Raw genomic sequence first — 23120 nt, forward strand, 5'->3', positions numbered from 1 at the left:
CACTTACACTCCCGGCACAACTCACCAGGTAATAAATTGCCCAAGGGTCGTGATCGGTTTGACGGGGGGAAAAAGAAAGAAAGAAAGGTCCACATCGGAATCATCACTCTCTCTCTCTCTCTCTCATACCTCGGTCAAGCAGCAAACACGTGCCCGATCACAACCCGCCCAAAATAAACGGCCGAAAACTCCGTGGTGTATCGTCAACGTTACTTCGAGGAAGCCTAAAATAGCCATATGGTAAGGATCCGCGAGATTTTTCTCCTCCACCAAGAGAAGGGGGAACAGCCATAAGTACAAGAACAACGTCGTCAGAAAAGAGAAAACTTCAAAAATTGGGGGGGACGGTTGGGGTCCCGTTCCGAAGATTTCAACGCGGCTACATTTTAGGATAATACTTGACGTCTTCGATGAGTCACTTCGCAGACAGATTCTTCAAAGAGAGGGTTGTTTCAACAGGGCGGAAACACACCAGCGCGCAAAAAAAAGAGAAACAGCTGTGAATTTCCAGAAAAGAAGAAGAAAACTTACATTATATATATATATATATATACAACTGTAATAAACAAAAACGACCCTCAACCCACTCACGAGAAGAAACCATCTTCCCGTCTTTTTAAATGGATCCGCCGGTAGATGGCAGAACTGCAGCGCCGATCAATGTCTTGCAGTTACGGACACTATGATTGTGAATGGAAAGGGGTCATTCAAGTATTACGTCAGCATCGATGGGGGAGGAGGGTTTGAAGGTTGCTTACGTCATCAACCACCCTTTTTGAAGATATGAAATATTCTTCTAAGTTGCTGACAAGGGGGGAGGGGGGGGGTGAAAAATGTCTGAAAATCTGCTTACGTAATACTTCAATGGCCCCAAACCAGGGCCGTCTTAAGAGCATCATGGGCCTCCGGGCCAAGTGATCTTTTTGAGACCCCACCTGGTTAACTCTAGAAAATTTCAACCGGATTTAATTTTTGTGGGGGGCCCCTCTTCTCTTGAGGCCCCCCGGGTGGGCCCATGCGTTAAGACGGCACTGCCCCCAAACTAGACGTATTTCGTGGATTTTCTCATGGGGGTGGCTTAAGCGAGGGTGCAAGGGGTGCGGTGAACACGGGCGGCAGGTTGTAAGGGGAGAAAGCCTTTTGCTTGAGTGCCAAAATGAATTGGATAATGAAGAAGCATCAGGTAAGAAAGTTCACAGCATAGTTAAAACGGTGAAGGCAAAAAACTGGAAAAGAGAGGTCATAACGTTCCTAACAGGACATGGTCCTTTTCCAGAACACCTCCGCCGCTTTGGTGGGGTATATAACACAACCATAAATACATTATGGGCATTGCATAGTATTTTATCATGTGTATATATTGTTTATAATTTCAGTTTTTAATTGGGTTGCTGTATTTTTGAAATATATGACATCCATATTTCTATTGGCATCTTTTTCTCAGCCACCTCGTTGGGCATTTTGCCTGTAGTGGCGTTGTGTTTGTGTATTTGTATTTGAAATCCTCAAAAGCCCCGACTGTAGATGCGGAGAAATCGGAAACACGAGTATGGTGCATTTCGCCACCAGCAACCGCACCATACCACTAACATGCTCCGTGGTAAGTACCACGAAACGCCTATAAATCAAAAAAATTCCAAGCCATATTTTTGTCAAGTAGTCCAAGTCAAAATGTAATACGTAATCAAAGCATTAAAATCCAGTTTTGCGGTGGCCTAATATTAACGGCCTGGTGCGATCAGATCACTGATCATTTTTGTCGCACCACGGTCATTTTCCGCACACGAGGGCTAATTAGACCGGGACCTACAATATATCAGCATCTAGATTGAGAGCCGCCAAACTTTTCATCATCTCGCCAGAATTTCGTTGGTCTAGGTTAGTCCCAGCTCCGGGCAGAGCCACGGAAGTGGCGATCACTGCCAACAATATGGCCGCCCACATCGTCACAAGTCTTTTTCGGACCATTCCCATCCACGAAGCCATATGCCCGATGCAGTGCGATCAGACAACCTTCGCACTTTCTGAAGTCCCGACCCTACTCACGAACAAGAGGTAGTAGACTCGTACAGGGAGACAGACGCATGGAGCAATAATTACTGTGAACAATATGGCCGCCCACATCGTCACAAGTCTTTTTCGGACCATTCCCATCTATAATCACGAAACCATATGCCCGATGCAGTGCGATCAGACAACTTTCGCACTTTCTGAAGTCCCGACCCTACTCACGAACAACAGGTAGTAGACTCGTACAGGGAGACAGACGCATGGAGCAATAATTACTGAGATTTCGACTGAAAGATAGAATCGCCATGCGCACGCACACACACACGTGACGAAGTTCGACCAGACACCGATACATACTTCATTTCCATATCAGCTAGTGTGTCATTTTGTGGGCGGAAGCACTTACTTACTAGCACCGAGTGAAAGCAAAAAAATGAAAGGCTTCTCTATCTCTCCCATACATATACTGTATATTTACACGCACGCCCACGCATATCAAAATAAATCGCTACCACGACAGAAAAATTGAGAAAGTGAAGAAAACGACAGGCAGACACCATCAGGATAGTCGTGGGAAGAAGCTCGCTCTTCTTTCCAAGTTGCAAATGGAGTTAGTGAGTTAAGTAAGTACGTACTATCAACAATAAAAGCACAAGTCCGTAATGTGTGTTATACACCGCACATACGCGTTAAGGAAACTAAAGGCTTCAATTATGTAATCGCGAGAGAGAAGAAAGCTGCAGAGTTTTTTTAAAAAATGGCCAAAAGAGAAGAGAGAAAAGGACCCAAAGAAGCAATTAAAGGAAGTGTCAAATGGCAACCGCTTCTTGAAATCATCTGACAAAGAAGAGAGAGAGGGTGGCTTTCTTTCCTTTTATTTTAACCAGAGTGTCTCGTTTTTTTAGACCATTGGAATAGACAAGTGTCTCATGAATAAAAGACAGTCTTGAAGAACTAGTTGGATGTGCAATTGGCGACAAAAAGGGAGTTCTTTCTTGTGGGTTCCTCAACTCCAAAAAGCGCAAACGCAACGCGTCCAAAAATAATAGTAAATAAATACGAACAGAATATAAATGGATAGATATAAGAGAGGGTTTTGCTATAATTGTGAGCGAGAAGATTCATCGCCAACAATTCACCGAAAGGAAAATTCATCGCCAACAATTCACCGAAAGGAAAATTCACAGCTAGGAACAGTCACCGGGAGACAAACAGTTCATCGATAAAGAGACATAGTGAGTGAGTTGATGAACAGGTGAGTTAGCAAGAGCTTGAGCAAGTGAGCAAGAGAGCAAAGAGAGTGAGTAAATGAGCAAGAGAGCAAAGAGAGTGAGTAAATGAGCAAGAGAGCAAAGAGAGTGAGTAAATGAGCAAGAGAGCAAAGAGAGTGAGTAAATGAGCAAGAGAGCAAAGAGAGTGAGCAAGAGCTTGAATAAGTGAGCAAGAGAATGAGTGAGTAAGCGAGCAAAGAGCTTGAGTAAGAGATCAAAAGGGTGAGTGAGCACGCAGATGAATGAGCGAGTCACTCATACACTCACTCGGTCAGCCATATTGCCACCCACTCACACTACTACTTCACCAAACACCAACTCTGGCCATATCGCTATACTGCAATTGACTGCCATTAGTGAGATGGGTTGGAAGTGAAGGCGCTGTCTATCGGTGGTCGCCTCGAGTTCGTAAGGGAAAATATCTTACCGATATCCCCCCTTGGGTTCGAACTCGGGACCCTGACAACAACCTTCACGATGGTAGACGAGCATCTTACCACCATGCCACTCGGGCACCACCCACCCATACTGTCACTCAACAGCTCGCTTAGTCACTCGCTCAATCGCTCACTCAGTAACTCACTCACTCGCTCACTCAGTAACTCACTCACTCGCTCAATCACTGTTACCCGTTTACTCCGTCACTCACAAAATCACCCGATCACTTATACGGTCGCTCTCTCGATAACTCACTCGGTGATTCATACGATCACTCCATCGCTCACTCACTCGGTCATTCGCGGTCACTCACTCACTTTTTCGCTATCTCATTCGGTCACTAACTCGATCACATAAGTGACTCATTCAGTTGCTCAATCACTCACTCACTGGTAATGAACTGTTTGTTGTCCGTGAATTTTCTCAGCGGTGATTTTCCCATCGGTGAATTGCGTAGCGGTCGGTGAATAAGGCTTTCTTCCGATTTCCAGCAGGAGGCGCAGAGTAGGGCGAATAGGGGAAAGTGTTTCATTGAGAAATCAACTTTATACAACACCCGGGCTTGTCAATGCTGAAATAAGAGGCTTTTAAAGGAGGCGAGATATCTCGTCGATGCCCCGTAAAGTGTTAAAAAAAAACTACTTCGAAGCATTAAGCAGGCACACATGAGCACCCCCGCTTGCCACAACGCTTCATAAAAATTATGGGCCCTAACACTGTGCCGTCATTTCAACTTTTTCCAGGGGGTGGAGGGGACAAAGCACATGTGCTCAATGTGTGTGTGTGTGTGTGTGTGTGTGTGTGTATGGGGCGACGGTTCCCTGCCCCCCCTCCCCAAATGACGGGCCTTAGGAGCCATGAAAAACAGTTTCAAAACACTTTTTCTATATATACTAAAATGATATTTTCATGACATTTTTCCACGATATTTTCATGACATTTTTTCACGACATTTTCATGAAATTTTTCCACGATATTTTCATGGCATTTTTCCACGATATTTTCATGACATTTTTCCACGATATTTTCATGACATTTTTTCACGATATTTTCATGACATTTTTTCACGATATTTACCTGACATAATGTAATTTAATTTTGCCTGCAAAATTAAAACTGATGTTTGCGTCAGATGCCTCATTGAGCATGTGGACACATTAATAAATAAATTAATAAATTTTTCCCTTTAAAAATATTTAGCTTTTCAATATTTTCCCAAGATTACTTAACGACCGCACTCGCCTTCGCGGAGTGCAGTCGTGAACTGAGCACCATTGTGAGGATCGCTTTTAGTGGACATCAGACACCCCTAGTCAATCGCCTGACCCAATGTCAGCTGATGTCGCCCTCGATGCTCAACCGAGGGTTGTCGCTTTCAGTGGACGGCTAGCCTAAATCTGTGAACGTATCGGATGGAATGTTTCGCAGAAAAAACTATTATAAAAGATGCATTCCACCCAGGGCCGTCTCAAGACTATCATGGGCCACCCGGGCCAAGTGATTTTTGCCAGGCCCTTACCTAGTAAATTCTCGAAAATTTCAAATCAGATCTCATTTTGTGAGGCCCCTTCTTCGCTTGAGGCCCACCGGGCAGACCCGGGTGAGCCCTTGCGTTAAGACGGCACTGTTTCCACCTAGCCGGGAACAAAACTACCTGTTTTCGGGGTCGTTTCACTGGTGGGGCTTTTATACGGAAGAGGTAGGGGCATGGGCCCCATCCTAGAGCAGGGCCACTATGCTGGGATCTTTAGCGGGGGGGGGCCGACCACACTTTCACGGACCCCCTTATGATGAATTTATAGCGTGAAAAAGCAAACAAATGGTGAAAATCGTCCAGGGCCCCAGGACTGGAACCTTGTCAGCCCACTCTTTGTGGGGGACCATGGGTAGGGTTACCAAAACGATGTCTCACGCGGGTGAGAATTTTGTCTCGAGCCGCTCCTGGTTGCTCGAATCAGGTGGCAACCACGAGAAGTAAAAAGCATCTCCAAAACACGCGAAAGTTTCTCCACGAGGTACTTGACTTTCTATCCCCGCCGGCTGGACTCATTCTCTATTACAAGATGATGATATTCCCAGCCATGTCTGCTAAAAGACATTCACTTCCAATTTCCACAGCCGGCAAACGTAAAATTTCACGGCTACTCTCCGGGCCCGGATTCTTCAAGATGCAAAGGCTTCTGAAAGAGAAGAAAGTGTGCGTTTGTTTCTGGGATATTTTTGGCGCTACCAGCATCACGTTTATCGTTTACGGAAAATGGGAATTCCATGCAAAGAAAAAGTCAAGAAAAGACATAATAATAATAATAACGAAGAAACAAAAAGAAGAAGAAGAATGACTCCATCATCCCCCTAAAAGGAGTCCATAATATTAAGTGGCCACCATCGCAGTTAAAAAATCGGGGTTTTTTTTTCTTGTCGCGCACTACTTATGGCTCTTTTTGTTCTCAATGCCAAGATGATGATTATGAAGATTCAGCCTTGGCTGTGGTGCTTTTTTGGAACAATGAACTTGTACACGTGCGAGGGATCGATCCTAAATTGGAGCGTTGATTATTTGCTGAGAGCTAATTGGAGTGATGTCGGGACTCCTCAGAAACGACTAAATTTTGGATTCTTTTTCATTTGGCATTACAACCAAACCGAGCGGATTTCTTAAATCCGCGAAAAATTACCCGAAAGGCACATCGTGGCTTGGAAAGACTGATATGATATTTCAAAAAAAAAAAAAGAAAAGCAGGAGAAAGCGTTATCATGAAAACGTAGAAAGTCCAGATTAAAATAACGTGATAAAAATTCGTTCTCAGAATATCATGAAATGGGTCAATTTTTATCCAGTATCGTGGGGAAAAAATGTCAGTAGGAAAATATCGCGAAAAATGTCATGAAAATATCGCGAAAAATGTCATGAAAATATCGCGAAAAAATGTCATGAAAATATCGTAAAAAAGGGAAAATATTAACGATATTTTCCCTTTTTTAATTTTATGTTAATTAATTCCGTTAAATGTGAAAATATCGTGAAAAATATCATAAAATATCGAGAAAAATGTCATAAAATATCGAGAAAAATGTCATAAAATATCGAGAAAAATGTCATAAAATATCGTGAAAAATTTCATGAAAATATCGTGAAAAAGTCATAGTAAAAATATCGTGAAAAAGTCATAGTAAAAATATCGTGAAAAAGTCAGTAAAAATATCGTGAAAAAGTCATAGTAAAAATATCGTGAAAAAGTCATAGTAAAAATATCGTGAAAAAGTCATAGTAAAAATATCGTGAAAAAGTCATAGTAAAAATATCGTGAAAAAGTCAGTAAAAATATCGTGAAAAAGTCATAGTAAAAATATCGTGAAAAAGTCATAGTAAAAATATCGTGAAAAAGTCAGTAAAAATATCGTGAAAAAGTCATAGTAAAAATATCGTGAAAAAGTCATAGTAAAAATATCGTGAAAAAGTCATAGTAAAAATATCGTTAAAAAGTCATAGTAAAAATATCGTGAAAAAGTCAGTAAAAATATCGTGAAGAAGTCATAGTAAAAATATCGTGAAAAAGTCATAGTAAAAATATCGTGAAAAAGTCATAGTAAAAATATCGTGAAAAAGTCATAGTAAAAATATCGTGAAAAAGTCAGTAAAAATATCGTGAAAAAGTCATAGTAAAAATATCGTGAAAAAGTCATAGTAAAAATATTGTGAAAACGTCAGTAAAAATATCGTGAAAAAGTCATTGAGAAAGTATGAAAAAGTCGTGAAAATATCATGAAAAAGGCATTGTGAAAATATCATGAAAAAGGCATTGTGAAAATATCATGAAAAAGGCATTGTGAAAATGTCATGAAAAAGTCACTGCGAAAATATCATGAAAAAAAGTCGCGAAGAAAATATAGTCATGGTGAAAATATCGTGGACAGAAGTCATTCATAATCAAAACGTCGATGGGAAAAAAAAAGTACTTGCACATCATGAAAAAAAAAACGCTTATAATTCAAATATCGTGAAAAAAGTCGTAGAGTATAAAGTCGACAATATCAAAATGTCGGCGGAGGAAAAAAACAGAAAAAGTCTCGATGAAAAATTGCATTTAAAGAAATGGCACGTTATAGTGAAAAAATTTACGAAGTGACGAAAATCTCACGATGAAAAATCAATTTTTTTTTCTTTCCCAACTATGCTGAAAAAAAAATCGATTGAAAAAAATCGATCATGATGACAATTTCGTAAAAATAAAAAAAAGGATGCATTAGAGCAGCGGTTCTCAACCGGGGTGTCCCTTGGGCTCCATGTGCACTTCCCAGGGACTCCGCGGCCGCCCGAGGGAAATAAAATAAATCAGTAAACTCCACATAGCATACAATCATAAGGACATCGAAGATTCGGGCGAAATTTTCCTCATTGTAACCTAGGTGGCGTAACAGCCAAGGTTGACGTTTCCAAGACCTTTTAAGTATGCAATCAAGTAGTGCGCATGAAGTGATTTTATGATATTCAGGGAGTGACCATAATTGATCGGGAAAAATACGGGACATCGCCAATTCTCGCTAACATGTTCCAATTGTCAGGCAAATCAGCAGTTTCTTAAAAATAACCACTGACGAGGAAAAGAAAATTGCAGCGGCTACGGCCGTCTTGATGGCATCACAGGCCCACGGGCAAAGTGATGTTTTTGGGGCTCTGTATGGTACTTGGCTAGAAAGGGGGGAGAGAGAAATACTGCTAGCCAATTTCATACTTACTATCGAAAAAAATACCAGATCTCATTTTTACGAAGCCCTTTCTGAACTTGATGTCCCCCGGACCATGCCCATGTGGGCCCATTCGTTAAGACGGCATTGACCATGGCAAATATGGGAGATTAACATTGATATTATAGTCATAATTACCACACACACATGCATCCGTTCCCTATTTAGTACGGGTCATAATTATAAAGCCAGCTTTGTTGAAAAGAAAGGGCCTTTATGAAAAAAAAGATGTCGACAAGGGCAAAATTACGAAATTTTTCATGTAATAGTCATATTATCGCGCTAATTATGATAAAACGGGATAACGACAAAAATGCTTTGTTATATCCGAGGCCATAGCGTTTTAATTGACGTCATAAGTGAGGCGAATTAACATTATTCTCTGCGCCGCCAATTAATGACTTTATAACCGAGTTGTCGTTGCAAACGAAGTCGTTATAATCCAGTTCAACTGTATATATCCACATTGTATGCATTGTGCATTTAGACCATAGTTTCCTAACCTTTTTGTCCCATCACCCCTTCTTAAGAAATTGTTTTGTCCCATCCCCCCCCCCAACGCAATCTAATCCACAGGATCTTATGTTAAACCCGCAGCTTCTACCGCCCCCCTGGAAAATTCCATCGTCCCCCCCCCAGGGGGTGTTAACACCCACGTTGGGAAACACTGATCCAGACCATTCTCACATCTCTCCCACTTCAACATGCCAACTTCTTCTTACTTGCCCACACTTCTTTCGAAATCCCAGGCTGCGGTCCCCGTGCCCTTATGTGCCACTGGGCGCACGTGCAATTTTTCTCCCTAGTCATTGGGTTCAGTTATACGTTTTAGTCAAATGGCTTGCCCGTTGCATCGAGTTGATGGCTGTCTTCATGGGGGGAACGACGCGAGTGGTTCGATACTTGCGAGCGCGGGGCAAGGGGAGAGATAGAGATAGAGAGAGCCATCACTATAAATCTCTGCTAACTTTTTCCGACACAACTTTGCCTCTTTTCAGGTAATTGAAGTAAGGTGCTTTGCATCAGTCCGGGGTTGTGAGCAATTCTATCTGTCTATCTACATATACATAAAGGGGCTCCGCCACAGAAATTATACACTAATGTTTCTGATGCTTATTCTTTGCCCGGATTCGTACCCGAGGACCTTGGCGGTAACCTTCATAGTAGAAGACGAGCACATCTTACCACTGCGCCACTCGGGCGCTGAAAATGAACTATGTGGCACATTATCAGATCACTGGAATGATCCGCGGTGTAGTGCCACATCACTTGACTAAGGCGCTGCTCCAGACCACTTGGCACATTCTCACTTCAATTAAGTGGTCCGCAGTGCACCTCCAGATCACTTAAGTGACCCGGGATGCTATTCTAGATCAGATCACTTAAGCCCCACACGGCCGCATATCTAGATCACTTCTATGAACCGCGACACATTTCCCAGATCTCTTATGCGGCCAGCGGCACATTTTTATATCACTTAAGTTACCCGCGACACGTTTTCAAACCAATGAAGTGGCTCGTACTCTCTAAAACAGAGGACTTCAGCCTTTTTCTAATCACGAGCACTGCCTGTGCCCATCATCAAAAGAAGAGCACCCTTACGGCAAGTTTGGCATACTAAAATCTAATCGCGAACACTGCCTGTACCCATCATCAAAAGAAGAGCACCCTTACGGCAAGTTTGGCATACTAAAATCTAATCGCGAACACTGCCTGTACCCATCATCAAAGGAAGAGCACCCTTACGGCAAGTTTGGCATACTAAAATTTAATCGCGAACACTGCCTGTACCCATCATCAAAAAGAAGAGCACCCTTACGGCAAGTTTGGCATACCAAAATCTAATCGCGAACACTGCCTGTACCCATCATCAAAAGAAGAGCACCCTTACGGCAAGTTTGGCATACGAATGCATGAAAAATCTAGATTATTTTAATCTTTGAATGCAATTTGTATGAGGTGTTTGATCGGGACGTTGATCAAATGCTCGCGGGCACGAAATCGGACATGGGCATAGAGCACTTTTTGGTGCTTCAGGGAGCACCGTGGTCTTCAGGGACTCGCGAGCAACAGGTTGAAGATGCCTGCTCTGAAAAGGTTGAGCAAGCACCCTCCCTTGTTGTAAAACTTTAAATATCGAGGAAGATTATGTTGGCGCCATATCAGCCTTAACTCTGGCGCTTTTATGCTTGACTAGCGGAACCAACAGAAACCGTTTTTTGAAGAATTTCGGAAACTTTTCTTCAGGAGACTGGTTTCTTTTTGGCCTCAAAGCCAACAATGAATAATGTTTCAACAATGGGGAAGGAAAGGGATATTATAATACAGATGTCAATTGAAATATACCGCTTTTCTTTTGAGAAATTCCAAAGAAAATCGGTGGCGTGAAAATAAAAACCCCCGCCATATCACAACGAGTGGTTTTCCTACTCACAAAAAAGTATAGTCAGTCACACAACAAACGTTCTGCAATAGAAATTCCCGCCATTCATCCATAGGAGACGCGGAGACCTTCCGGCACGAACCAGTATGAACCATGTGAACATGTTTCTTTCTTCAGGCGCCATTGTGCATGTGCGGTCATTGATGTCTCACTTTCGAGAGGCTTTTGTGAGCGGCGACTGATCCCTCTGGATCTCTCACTTCTCTCAAGAAAACAGAATAGCATTCTGATGTTATTTTCCTACTGGGGATAAATTCTTACTTCATTTCTTACCTTTAAGCGGGATATTGAAGGGCACGTGAAAACCCATTGCTTCCTCGACGAGGAGTGGATACGATGAAATTAGTGTGCACAAAGGGATTATGCCAAATGTATAAACTGCAGAAATGGGTAGGTTTTTTTTTTAGGCTATCAAATTTCTAATAATTCGCATTTTGCTACATGGCGATCCTGACAACAAGAGCCGCAATCAGATACAGTACTCCGTCAGCAGAGACAAGCACGCATTTTGGCCCCTCCCATGCAATGCTATGGCTAAAGCAGAGGTTTCCAACATTTCAGTTTAGCGTGGAACCGTTGATGGCTACGAAATGCTCCACGGAACCCTTCATGGCTCCCAGAAACCCTCCCATGGCTAGGGAAACGTTCCAAGGAATCCTCGACGGTTACCTAAAAATGCTACACGGAATCTTTGATGGTTACGTAAAATGTTCCCAGGAAACCCCGATGGTTACGAAATTGTTCACCGGAAGCCTTGAATGGCTACGAGAACGTATCATGAAACCCTAGATCATTACGAGATACTTTCTACGCATGGAACTCTCTTCAAACATGAACATTTCTTTAATATAGATATTTTTATTGCAACAGCAAGGAAACATTTTACAGCTTTTCATACAGCGGAACCCTGACTTTTTGCACGGAATCATCGATGGCTACGCGAAATGTTTCACGGAATCTCTGATGGCTACGTAAAATGTTCCGCGGAGCCCTTGATAGAGATATTCCACGGAACCCTTGATGGCTACAGAAATGTTTGACGAAATCCTTCATGGCTACGCGAAATGTTTCACGGAATCTCTGATGGCTACGTAAAATGTTCCGCGGAGCCCTTGATAGAGATATTCCACGGAACCCTTGATGGCTACAGAAATGTTTGACGGAATCCTTCATGGCTACGTAAAATGTTTCCAGGAACCCCCCCCCCATGGTTACGAAATTTCTCACAACCTTGATGGCTTTATGTACCATGGAACCCTTGATAATTAATTACAAGCTGGCTCTACGCGGAACCCCCTTCAAACATGAACATTTCTTCAATATGGGCATTTTTATTGCAACAACAATGAAAAATTTTACAGCTCTTTTGCGGGACCCAATTTGAAACCTGTAAGTTCAAGGGTGAAAATGTCAGTCGATAGATAATATTAGGCATATTCAACAGATGCACGGTTTGACTACACGGTTAAATATAGGCCTGACGACCGGAATTCAAGGGTTTCAATCCAGCCTGAAAATATAATAATCCCGTCATGTTCTTTTGAGAAGTGTCATGTGGTATTACCGGTAACCTTACGCGTGTAGGTGACGCTTTTTAAAGGCCGCTTCACACTACTCTGACGTGACGTGAACTGAGCTTATTTGTGGCTAATGATATTTTGCGGCCCTGTGTGAATTTTCAACCCGGCCCTATATTCACATCCGTTGCAGGAAAAGGCAAATTCTTTTTTTTTTTACCTTGGTGGAAAAAATTGGCACCAGAAGGGGTCCCGAAGCCAATTCCCCACTTTCCCATCGGGCACTCTCGGCTGTATCAACGAGCACCGCGGTGCTCCCGATTGAGGATGCCCGCACTGGTGAACAAGGATGAAAGCTTTCTCTCTCTCTCTTTCTTTCTCTTATCATACATTAATTTTTTTATACGTTTCCACCATCACGTCATGATAACCTCGCTGATCATTGCAAGTGTAGTCTCAATAGCGGCTATAAAAAAAATGCAATTTCTCTGATAAGCGGTGGCAATATCCTTTCAGGATCACTTGAATAGCGGAGGAGAGAGAGAGAGAGAGAATGATGTGTTTCTCGAGAATTCGAGCTCCAAATCCAAGAAAAAGAAGCGCATCTTTATCATTTTTATGCACAATTAAAAAGGGTTTCCATTTCACAAGAATATAGATGTCGCTCTAAGCAACGACTAGCGTCCATTACGATCCTGAATCATTAATACCACGCTATAGGCTGTGGTACGCGTGGCACTGAAGTACGAGCCAGTGCGTGGCACCCGGGGATACGTGCGAAATAATGAGCAATGGCGGGGAAAAGAAACGAGTAGCGAAACAAGACGGTACAAAACATTAATTGTGGTACAAGTCAACCGCCGAGGGTCAAATAAGTCAGCCTTCCTTCCCGCGGTATTCCTTTGGCCCTACATAAGTCCGAGACGAGTGTGTGTGTGAAGTTACCTATCTCGGATGGTGAAGTAGACTTGTCCAAGGCTAAAGCGCTGGCTGGTGTCCTCGTGCTGGTTGAAGGCGATGGTGTATCCATCATGGCCCCCACATCCTGAAGCAGGGCCCCTAGGCTGGGATCTTTTACGGGCCCCCCGACCAGACTTTCACGGGGCCCCCCTTTATGATGAATTTATAGCGTGAAAAAACAAAAAAATTATTAAAATCCTCCGGGCCCCAGGGCTGGAGCCTTGTCAGCCCACCCCTTGTGGGGGCCATGGTATCCATCACGAAAAATCGAAATGAGATAAATCAACAGAGGTGGTACCTCCCCACTTCGAATTGGGAATTTTTCCCGTCTCGCTCTGCCGGAGTTCGTGCTGTGAGCAGGATTGGGGAGTCAATTCTACAAGTAACCTGCTTGTCCCAAGGGATGAGTATGGGGGTGACTCACATGACTACATATATACAGTGACACGAAAGCTTTCTAGGAGCCCACAAGCCTCTTCCGCATTTCTAGGAGTACGCAAGCCTCTGACGCGTATCTAGGGAAATACAAGCCTTCGGGTTCCTAGGGGTATGCAAGCCTGCGTATTTCTAGATGTGCGCAAGCCACCTGTGCATGTTTAGGGACACACAAACCTCGTACTTATGTCTAAGGATACATAAACCTCGTACTCACATGTCTAGGGATACACAAACATCGCATATCTAGAGATTTCTTATATATTACTCATATCTTCACATTTCTATGAATACACAAGCCTCCATACAAAAGACTAAACATACAGCAGCGAGCAAGCCTTCTAGGAGCTCGCAAGCCTCTTCTGAATTTCTAGGGGTACACAAGACTGGCGCATATCTAGGGGAAACACAAGCCTTTGACGCATATCTAGGGAAAGCCTTCACGTTTCTAGGGGCACGTTAGCCTCCGACGCATGTCTAGAGAAATGCAAGTCTTCGCGTTTTCTAAGGGTAGGCAAGCCACCTACGCATGTTCAGGGATACACTAACCTCATACTCACGGATACACAAGCATGTTTAAGGATACACAAGTCTTCACATATCTACGAATACACAAGTATCTACGTTTCTAGGGATATGCAAGCCCGCGCGCAAGCTATACAGGTGCGCAAGCCACCTACGTATGTTTAGGGACGCACAAAAGGACAACAACTTTCTTGGATTTTTATTAGGGACCAGCGGTCTGCCAGTAAAATTCAGCAAAGATCAGAATTATGGAATCACCCTGAAAAAAACTGTAATGTCTAAAAATAATACAGTGAAACCTGTCTAAGACGGACACGGTATTAAACGGAATCAAAATATAGTCTGTTCAATGCTTTTATTTGCACCTTTATAAAACGGAAATCCGTCTAAAACGGAATATTATTTCAGTCTCTTGAGACGTTCCGTTTCGTACAGGTTTCAGTGTATTTTCACTTGAAAAATAAAATAAGCAAGGACTGTACTCACCGCTTCTGTACATATGTATAAATTCGCTAATAGCAGAAGGAACCATAACCTGAAACGACAAGCAAAGGAAAGGTATCATCCGTCATGTCATGTGGTGAAATAACAATACCTAAAGTACACTGTTTTCCGAAAGTTCAGTGAACTTCACCATAACTCTGTCAGTTTTGCTTGAATTACCTTCAAACTCCAAAGGAACATATCAAATTTAAGTGTAGAAAAACAGCATGTCGTGTATATGAATACGTGATATGGATCGGCTGCTTACAGTAGCGGTCTTAACAGCTGCATAGTCCCCCCCCCTCCTCCCAATTCAGGTAAACTGATGTTTCCCCCCACTCAGCTCGATATTTCTGACAAATTTGCATATTTACTCAAGAAATCGCAGTGCAAAATGGAGTGGGCGCATCGCCAGCTCGACGTGGCGCTTCTGACAAAGATTGGCGGCGTGCATGTTTTTAGAGTCACCGGTTTACAGCCATAGTTCCCAACCCTTTATGCTCCAAGCAGTGCCATCTTGACGCATTTTTACATCCGGGCCTCATAATTATGAGACCAGTTCGAAATTTTTTGAATTTGCCAAGTGAGGCCTCAAAAAAATCATTTGGTCTGGGGGGGGCCCCCCATGATGTCCTCAAGACGACCCTGGATTCAAGTATCCCTTATAAATGCATAGGAGGTTGGCATATCCTCCCCCCTCCCAGAAACGTGTAAGAGGTGAGTGTTGTGTGTGTACTCCTAAAAAACATGTAGAGAGAGAGCATGCTTCCCTGAAATATATGAATGCGAATGAAGTTTATGTGTCTAACATGCATAAAGGCTTGCGTACTCCCTTGAAATGCGTAGGACTCGTACTATTTACGTACTTGAAATGCGCAAAAGACTCGCGCCTCTTAAAATACGCAGGATGACTTAAGTACGCTCCTTCAAATGCGTAGGAGACTTGATAACCCGCCCCCCCCCCCCCGAAATTAATGATGGGTGAGCGTGCATACTCATGGAAATGAAATGCCTACCACTAAAAATGCGTGCGAAGTTTGTTTATTTTAAGATATTTTTAGGAGACTTTGAGTAGATTGCGTGCATACCCCCCCCTCTACCTCCTAAGAGTAGCAGGAGAATTGCGTCTTCCTGTAAATAGGACCTAGGTGTTTATGCGTACCCAAAACATAGGTGAAAAGGCTTGCCCTGTATGCAACTTCTGGAACGATACGAGAAACAAAAGTACTATGGACCTATACATAACTTCTGGAATGACACGAAAAAAAAAATATGGTATGTAACTTCTGGAATGGCACGAGATAAATAGATTAGTATGGACCTATATGTAACTCCTGGAATCCAAGCAACCGTTCTAACAGTTGTAACGTACGGGAATAATGGCGCACTTTATGAATACTGAAAAAAAGCAGACGTGCATTTCACTTACGTGTTGCCTCTGTGGTACTTCCGTTTGCAGTTCCGTAAATTGCGCCATTATCCCGTTTTTCCCCTTATCTTTTCTGAATATCACCCTGTATATGTAACTTTTAGAACGACACGGGAAAAACGACATGGACCTTTATGCAACTTCTGGCCAGACCATGCACCTATATGTAAATGCTGGAATGACGGGAAAAATACTTGGGACCTATGTATTTGGAATTATTTTCATATTAAGAAATGACGCGGGGTGGTGCTCGGAAATCAGCGGCGACCTCGCGAGTTGCGAGATTTCAACACCTGGGGGGGGGGGGAACAGAGGCACGTGGAGAAATTCCTAAATAATGTAGTTGCAGGAATTGTTTTGTCATGAAAAATCGAGTGCAGTACAACCGAAAACCTACTTCAACCCTAAGCGTGACCGAAAAATCACCAACCCAAAGTGAAATTCATAGAAAGAAAAATTATTATTATTATTATTATCATTATTTACCAACACACTATTCTATCACTACTTGTATTCTTGTGACCAAGTGATGGAAATACAGTGAGTAGTAGGTGACTGAGAAAAAGAGGGAGAGTGATGAGAGAATCAATCGCTCGCTCGGTTACACATATAGGCCTACCCATTTTAACTCGCTCAATAATACAACTTGTTGATAAATTGTTGTCGATGGATTTTTGTCTGTGAATGAATTTACTCGTCTGTGAATTTTCAGTCGCATAAATTTCCCCTTGGCTCTCTTTGTCCATAGATTTCCCTTTGTGTAAGTGAATTTTTCCTTAAAAAAATTTACCTGTTGGAGAATTTCCCCCCTAAATTCTTTGGTCGTGAAATTAATTTTTTCTTGAATGAAATTTCTTTTGAATGAGTTTTCTTTTGAATGAATTTTCTGTGAATTTTCTTTTGACTGAATTTTGTGAATTTTCTTTTGACTGAATTTTGTGAATTTTCTTTTGACTGAATTTTGTGAATTTTCTTTTGACTGAATTTTCTGGGAATTTTCTTTTGACTGAATTTTCTGGGAATTTTCTTTTCACTGAATTTTTCTGTCAGTGAATTTTCTTTTTACTGAATTTTTCTGTCTGTGAATTTTCTTTTCACTGAATTTTCTTTTCACTGAATTTTCTTTTGAATGAATTTTCTGTGAATTTTCTTTTCACTGAATTTTTCTGTCTGTGAATTTTCTTTTCACTGAATTTTTCTGTCTGTGAATTTTCTTTTCACTGAATTTTTCTGTCTGTGAATTTTCTTTTCACTGAATTTTTCTGTCTGTGAATTTTCTTTTGACTGAATTTTCTGTGAATTTTCTTTTGAATGAATTTTCTTTTGACTGAAATTTCTGTGAATTTTCTTTTGACGGAAATTTCTGTGAATTTTCTTTTGACTGAATTTTTCTGTCTGGGAATTTTTTTTGAATGAATTTTCTGTAAATTTTCTTTTGAATGAATTTTCTGTGAATTTTCTTTTGAATGAATTTTCTGTGAATTTTCTTTTGAATGAATTTTCTGTGAATTTTCTTTTGACTGAATTTTTCTGTCTGTGAATTTTCTTTTGACTGAATTTTTCTGTCTGTGAATTTTCTTTTCACTGAATTTTCTTTTGAATGAATTTTCTGTGAATTTTCTTTTGAATGAGTTTTCTGTGAATTTTCTTTTGAATGAATTTTCTGTGAATTTTCTTTTGAATGAGTTTTCTGTGAATTTTCTTTTGAATGAATTTTCTGTGAATTTTCTTTTGAATGAATTTTTTGTGAATTTTCTTTTGAATGAATTTTCTGTGAATTTTTCTTTTGACTGAATTTTCTGTGAATTTTTCTTTTGACTGAATTTTCTTTTGAATGAATTTTCTGTGAATTTTCTTTTGACTGAATTTTTCTGTCTGTGAATTTTCTTTTGACTGAATTTTCTGTGAATTTTCTTTTGAATGAATTTTCTTTTGACTGAAATTTCTGTGAATTTTCTTTTGACGGAAATTTCTGTGAATTTTCTTTTGACTGAATTTTTCTGTCTGGGAATTTTTTTTGAATGAATTTTCTGTAAATTTTCTTTTGAATGAATTTTCTGTGAATTTTCTTTTGAATGAATTTTCTGTGAATTTTCTTTTGAATGAATTTTCTGTGAATTTTCTTTTGAATGAATTTTCTGTGAATTTTCTTTTGACTGAATTTTTCTGTCTGTAAATTTTCTTTTCACTGAATTTTCTTTTCACTGAATTTTCTTTTCACTGAATTTTCTTTTGAATGAGTTTTCTGTGAATTTTCTTTTGAATGAGTTTTCTGTGAATTTTCTTTTGAATGAATTTTCTGTGAATTTTCTTTTGAATGAATTTTCTGTGAATTTTCTTTTGAATGAATTTTCTGTGAATTTTCTTTTGAATGAATTTTCTGTGAATTTTTCTTTTGACTGAATTTTCTGTGAATTTTTCTTTTGACTGAATTTTCTTTTGACTGAATTTTCTTTTGAATGAATTTTCTGTGAATTTTCTTTTGAATGAATTTTCTGTGAATTTTCTTTTGAATGAATTTTCTGTGAATTTTTCTTTTGACTGAATTTTCTGTGAATTTTTCTTTTGACTGAATTTTCTTTTGACTGAATTTTCTTTTGAATGAATTTTCTGTGAATTTTCTTTTGAATGAATTTTCTTTTGACTGAATTTTTTGTGAATTTTCTTTTGAATGAATTTTCTGTGAATTTTCTTTTGAATGAATTTTCTTTTGACTGAAATTTCTGTGAATTTTCTTTTGACTGAATTTTTCTGTCTGTGAATTTTCTTTTCATTGAATTTTTCTGTCTGTGAATTTTCTTTTGACTGAATTTTTCTGTCTGTGAATTTTCTTTTCATTGAATTTTTCTGTCTGTGAATTTTCTTTTCACTGAATTTTTCTGTCTGTGAATTTTCTTTTCACTGAATTTTTCTGTCTGTGAATTTTCTTTTCACTGAATTTTTTTGTCTGGGAATTTTTTTTGAATGAATGTTTTGTGAATTTTCTTTTGAATGAATTTTCTGCGAATTTTCTTTTGAATGAATTTTCTGTGAATTTTTTTTTTGACTGAATTTTTCTATCTGTGAATTTCATTTTGACTGAATTTTTCTGTCTGAATTTTATTTTGACTGAATTTTCCTGTCGATGAATTTTTTCCTTGAACAAATTTACTAGCCTGTGAATTTTCCCTTCGCTGAATTTTCGTATCTCTGAATTTTACCTTTTTATATCAGCAAATAACCGCAAGACATTTTGGTCATGGAATTGTTAGAGGATATTTATTCTTGACCGGTGTATCCCAGCACTTCGGAGATATCTGCCAAAGCACTCCGAGATCGTGTAGAGGCATCACGAGATATTTTGGTCGCATAAAATGTATTGAATGTCGGCAGTTGTTCTCTACCGAAATCAGTGGCGTATTTACGGGAAGGGGGTGGCCTAGAGCGGCAAGTTTAGAGGGGCGAGAAATTTGAGGAATGAGTGGCGACGAGAAAATTACTAGAATATGTGGGAGAAGAGCGGCAAAATCTGTATAATAAATCCACCTCTGCCGAAACAAGTAAGGGACTTTATTTATTCCTCCCTTTCTTTCAAAGCAAGCACAACTCAAGTCTATCGCCATCTATGGGCAATTTACTACCTAGTGTGTTGTGCGGGAAGTGTAAGCGTGTGTACCTAACAGTCTGAGTGCGTATCTGGTGTTGCGTCTGATTTTCAATACTGAAATCTATATTTCAGAAGTGAAGTGCCATGATTGGACTACATTTGTATCGTTTGTATGTAGTGAGACTTTCTAGGAGGAGATCGGCTCGGCTTCGTGCCTCGAAGTTGGGAACTACGGAAGACCAACTTAAGCCGATCATGGCGACGGTGGGGTTCGAACCCGGGACCTCCGTCCCTATGACCACTCGACCAACACAGCGGCACGGTGAGGGACTAGGTCAGTGAGTGACCTAGAGAGTTAGCAAACGAGTGGCTTAGATCGTGAGCAAGCACGTGAATGATCAAATGAGTGATCTGGAGAGCGTGACAAGCACGTGAATGATCAAATGAGTGATCTACACCGCGTGCAAGCGTGTTAATCACCAATAAAAGAACATTGAGCATGTGTAAACGTATAAATGATCAAAAGAGGGACCTATAAAACAAGGAACCTTGTCAGTGAACGAATACAAGAATGACCTAGAGCATGTTCAAGCATGTGAATGACTAAAAGAGTGATTTAGAGAGCGTGTGTGCTCATGGGAAGGGCCAAAACAGTGTGCACTCATGTGAATGACCAAAACCAGTGTGCAAGAACGTGAATGACTACAAGAATCACTTAAAGAGAGTGTGAGCATGGGAGTGACCAAAACAGTGTGCCAGCATGTGAATGACAGGAAGAGTGGCTTAGAGAGTGTGTGAGCATGGGATTAGCCAAAAAAGAGACACACGTGTACTCGCAGGAGGGGGGGGGGAGGCCGAGCGAGAATTGTAAAACAGGGTGGCGAATTCGAGGAAAGACTGGTCTAGAACAGTGTTTCCCAAAGTGGGCGATGGAATGGTTCAGGGGGGGCCGATAGAAGTTACGGATTTAACATAGGATCCTATGGGTTCGGTTGAGTTGGGGGGCGATGAGAGAAAAACATTTCTGAAGAAGGGGGAGATGGAACGAAAAGTTTGGGAAACTATGGTCTAGAACATTAGACTAAAGAATGACAGAAAAAGCGGAGAAATTCGTGTAAGAGCCCGGCGTGGTTCTCAAACTGTGCACACCGCGGAGCGGCAGAACGACAGAGACGTTTTGAAAAGATTTTTTGTTAAACTGCTGTGGAGAGTCACAGATAAGCGTTGATTCGGAAGAAGCACCACGGGTGGAAAAGGTTTGAGAACCCCTCTGGTGTAGCCCACAGGCGGCCAAAACCATAAATGCGCCCCTGACCGGAGTGTCGGATTTTAAGGTGCCACAGATATCGATCGAATTCTGGAGAGGTAAAGAATATAATAAATTAAATAGCTTAAAAAAAATATTTTGGTCACACAAAGTTGTATTAAAAGAGTCACCGTGGCCCCCGCCACATCCTGGAGCAAGACGCCCAGACTGGGATGTTCCGCGGGCCCCCAGTCAGACTTTTCACGGGCCCTTGTATAGTTAATTTATAGCGTGAAAAGCAGAAAATGATAAGAATTTTCCCGGGCCCCAGGACTACAGCCCTATCAGCCCCGCCCTTGTGGGATGACGCCCAGACTGGGATGTTCCGCGGGCCCCCAGTCAGACTTTTCACGGGCCCTTCTATAGTTAATTTATAGCGTGAAAAGCAGAAAATGATAAGAATTGTCCCGGGCCCCAGGACTACAGCCCTATCAACCCCGCCCTTGTGGGGGGGCCATGAGAGTCACGGTGTGCCACGTTAGGATACAGCTCCGGGATCGCGCATAGTCATCCGAGATTCTTTCATTTTGTCATTCAAGATTGCCCCGAACGTAGAGAAAGTTCAGGAAGGGAGTGGCGGGGGGGGGGGGGAGGTCCCTGCCCTAGATGGCTACCTTTCCCAAGAAGACTTTTTTTCTTTTGAAGCGGGCAGGGAGGGTAGGATAGCGTGTTCGAAAGGTCATGTTTCTAAACACATACAACCCCTTTGACCTTTGAGTAGCTAGCTAGTAGCTACAGCCCTCATACGTGCCCTCATATACACACACGTATCCCAATGGTGAGTGGGATTCCAAGGAACGTCTGTGACTCACTGACCTCCATTTTTTTTCGGTGGTGAGTGGGGAAAAAAGGTTTTTTACTAGTCCCTAAGATGTTAATGGGGGGGGGGGTCGCAATGATCCATCTTGAATATTAGCCATCTAGGGGGGAAAAAATGGAAAAAATGCTTGATCCACGTGATCACGTTTCGTTGTTGCTGCTGATGCTGAAATGTGACACGAAAATGGTCGCTATTATAGAGGAAGAAGGTCTTGAACCGAAGATTTTCGTGCGTTGAGGAAGGGATCCACGGACTATTTCGGGTTCTTGACTCGGGCTATTTACATGTTGAAGGGTAACAGACATGATCTAGGGTAGAGGCTAGGAATGCGCAACGTTGTAACCCTGCCAAATGACAGAGAGTCTGCCGGGACCCGCCGACAAAATAAACAAACAGTAATTTTCCCTTTGTTTGCATTCGCCGTTTCGCCACTGGGAACCAAAATTTGGGTTCCCTCTAGGAGAGGGTTTTTGAACAACCCCCAAACTAACCACTATTTCATGGGCCTCCTGCATTGATTATCTGGTAAATGTATGGAATGGCATAACAAATTTAAAAAATGTGTGGTTTTTGGGCCCCCACAGGTCTAAGCTAGAAACCTTTCAACCTCTCCTGGTTGCAGGTCCCTGCCTACAGATGCTTTTGAGGGTCGTAAAATTACTTTCCACACAGTGCTACAAATTGTTTAAGCCTAGTTACTGGTGGTAATTTATGAAAAAAACATGAACCGGGATCTATGCAAGCCTCATATGCATTTCTTGGGACAAGCAAGCCTTATTATTCATATTTCTTAGCAAGCCTCCTGCGCAATTTTTTGGTGCATGCAAAACCTCCTACGCATTTCTAGACAGTATGCATAGCTGCAAACCTCGTATAAATGTCTAGAGGGATTGCATTCCACGCGTTTCTGGATATACGGGTAATGCGCCTACCTTATCTAGTAGCTCACATTGCTCCTTCCTCTGCGCTTCTTCACAAGTGTGCAAGCTTCGTACGAATTTTTACGGTTCAGCCGGTCTCCTATGCATTTGTAAGGGTAAGCAAGACTCGTATAAATGTCCAAGGGTGGTCAGCAAGTCACATTTCGGTAAGTAGGTAGTAAGTAGTCACATTTCGGTAGGTAAGTGACTGTATGAGTGACCAAGTAAGTG

General features: G+C 41.5%; 1 protein-coding gene across 1 annotated transcript in view; it reads right to left on the reverse strand.

Moving 5' to 3' along the window:
- The window catches only part of Col4a1 (Collagen type IV alpha 1), a 98183-nt gene that overhangs the window by 63128 nt on the left and 11935 nt on the right, over nucleotides 1-23120 (reverse strand). Inside the window, exon 2 of the mRNA XM_089248714.1 lies at nucleotides 14832-14880. Within this exon, the coding sequence (XP_089104840.1) occupies nucleotides 14832-14880 (49 nt within the window). The remainder of the gene's footprint in view (nucleotides 1-14831; nucleotides 14881-23120) is intronic.

This window comes from Pholcus phalangioides, unplaced genomic scaffold, assembly GCF_987345545.1.
Source record: "Pholcus phalangioides strain wild (caught in Gottingen) unplaced genomic scaffold, Ppha-v1.0 ptg000020l_1, whole genome shotgun sequence".
Classification (NCBI taxonomy): Eukaryota; Metazoa; Arthropoda; class Arachnida; order Araneae; family Pholcidae; genus Pholcus; species Pholcus phalangioides.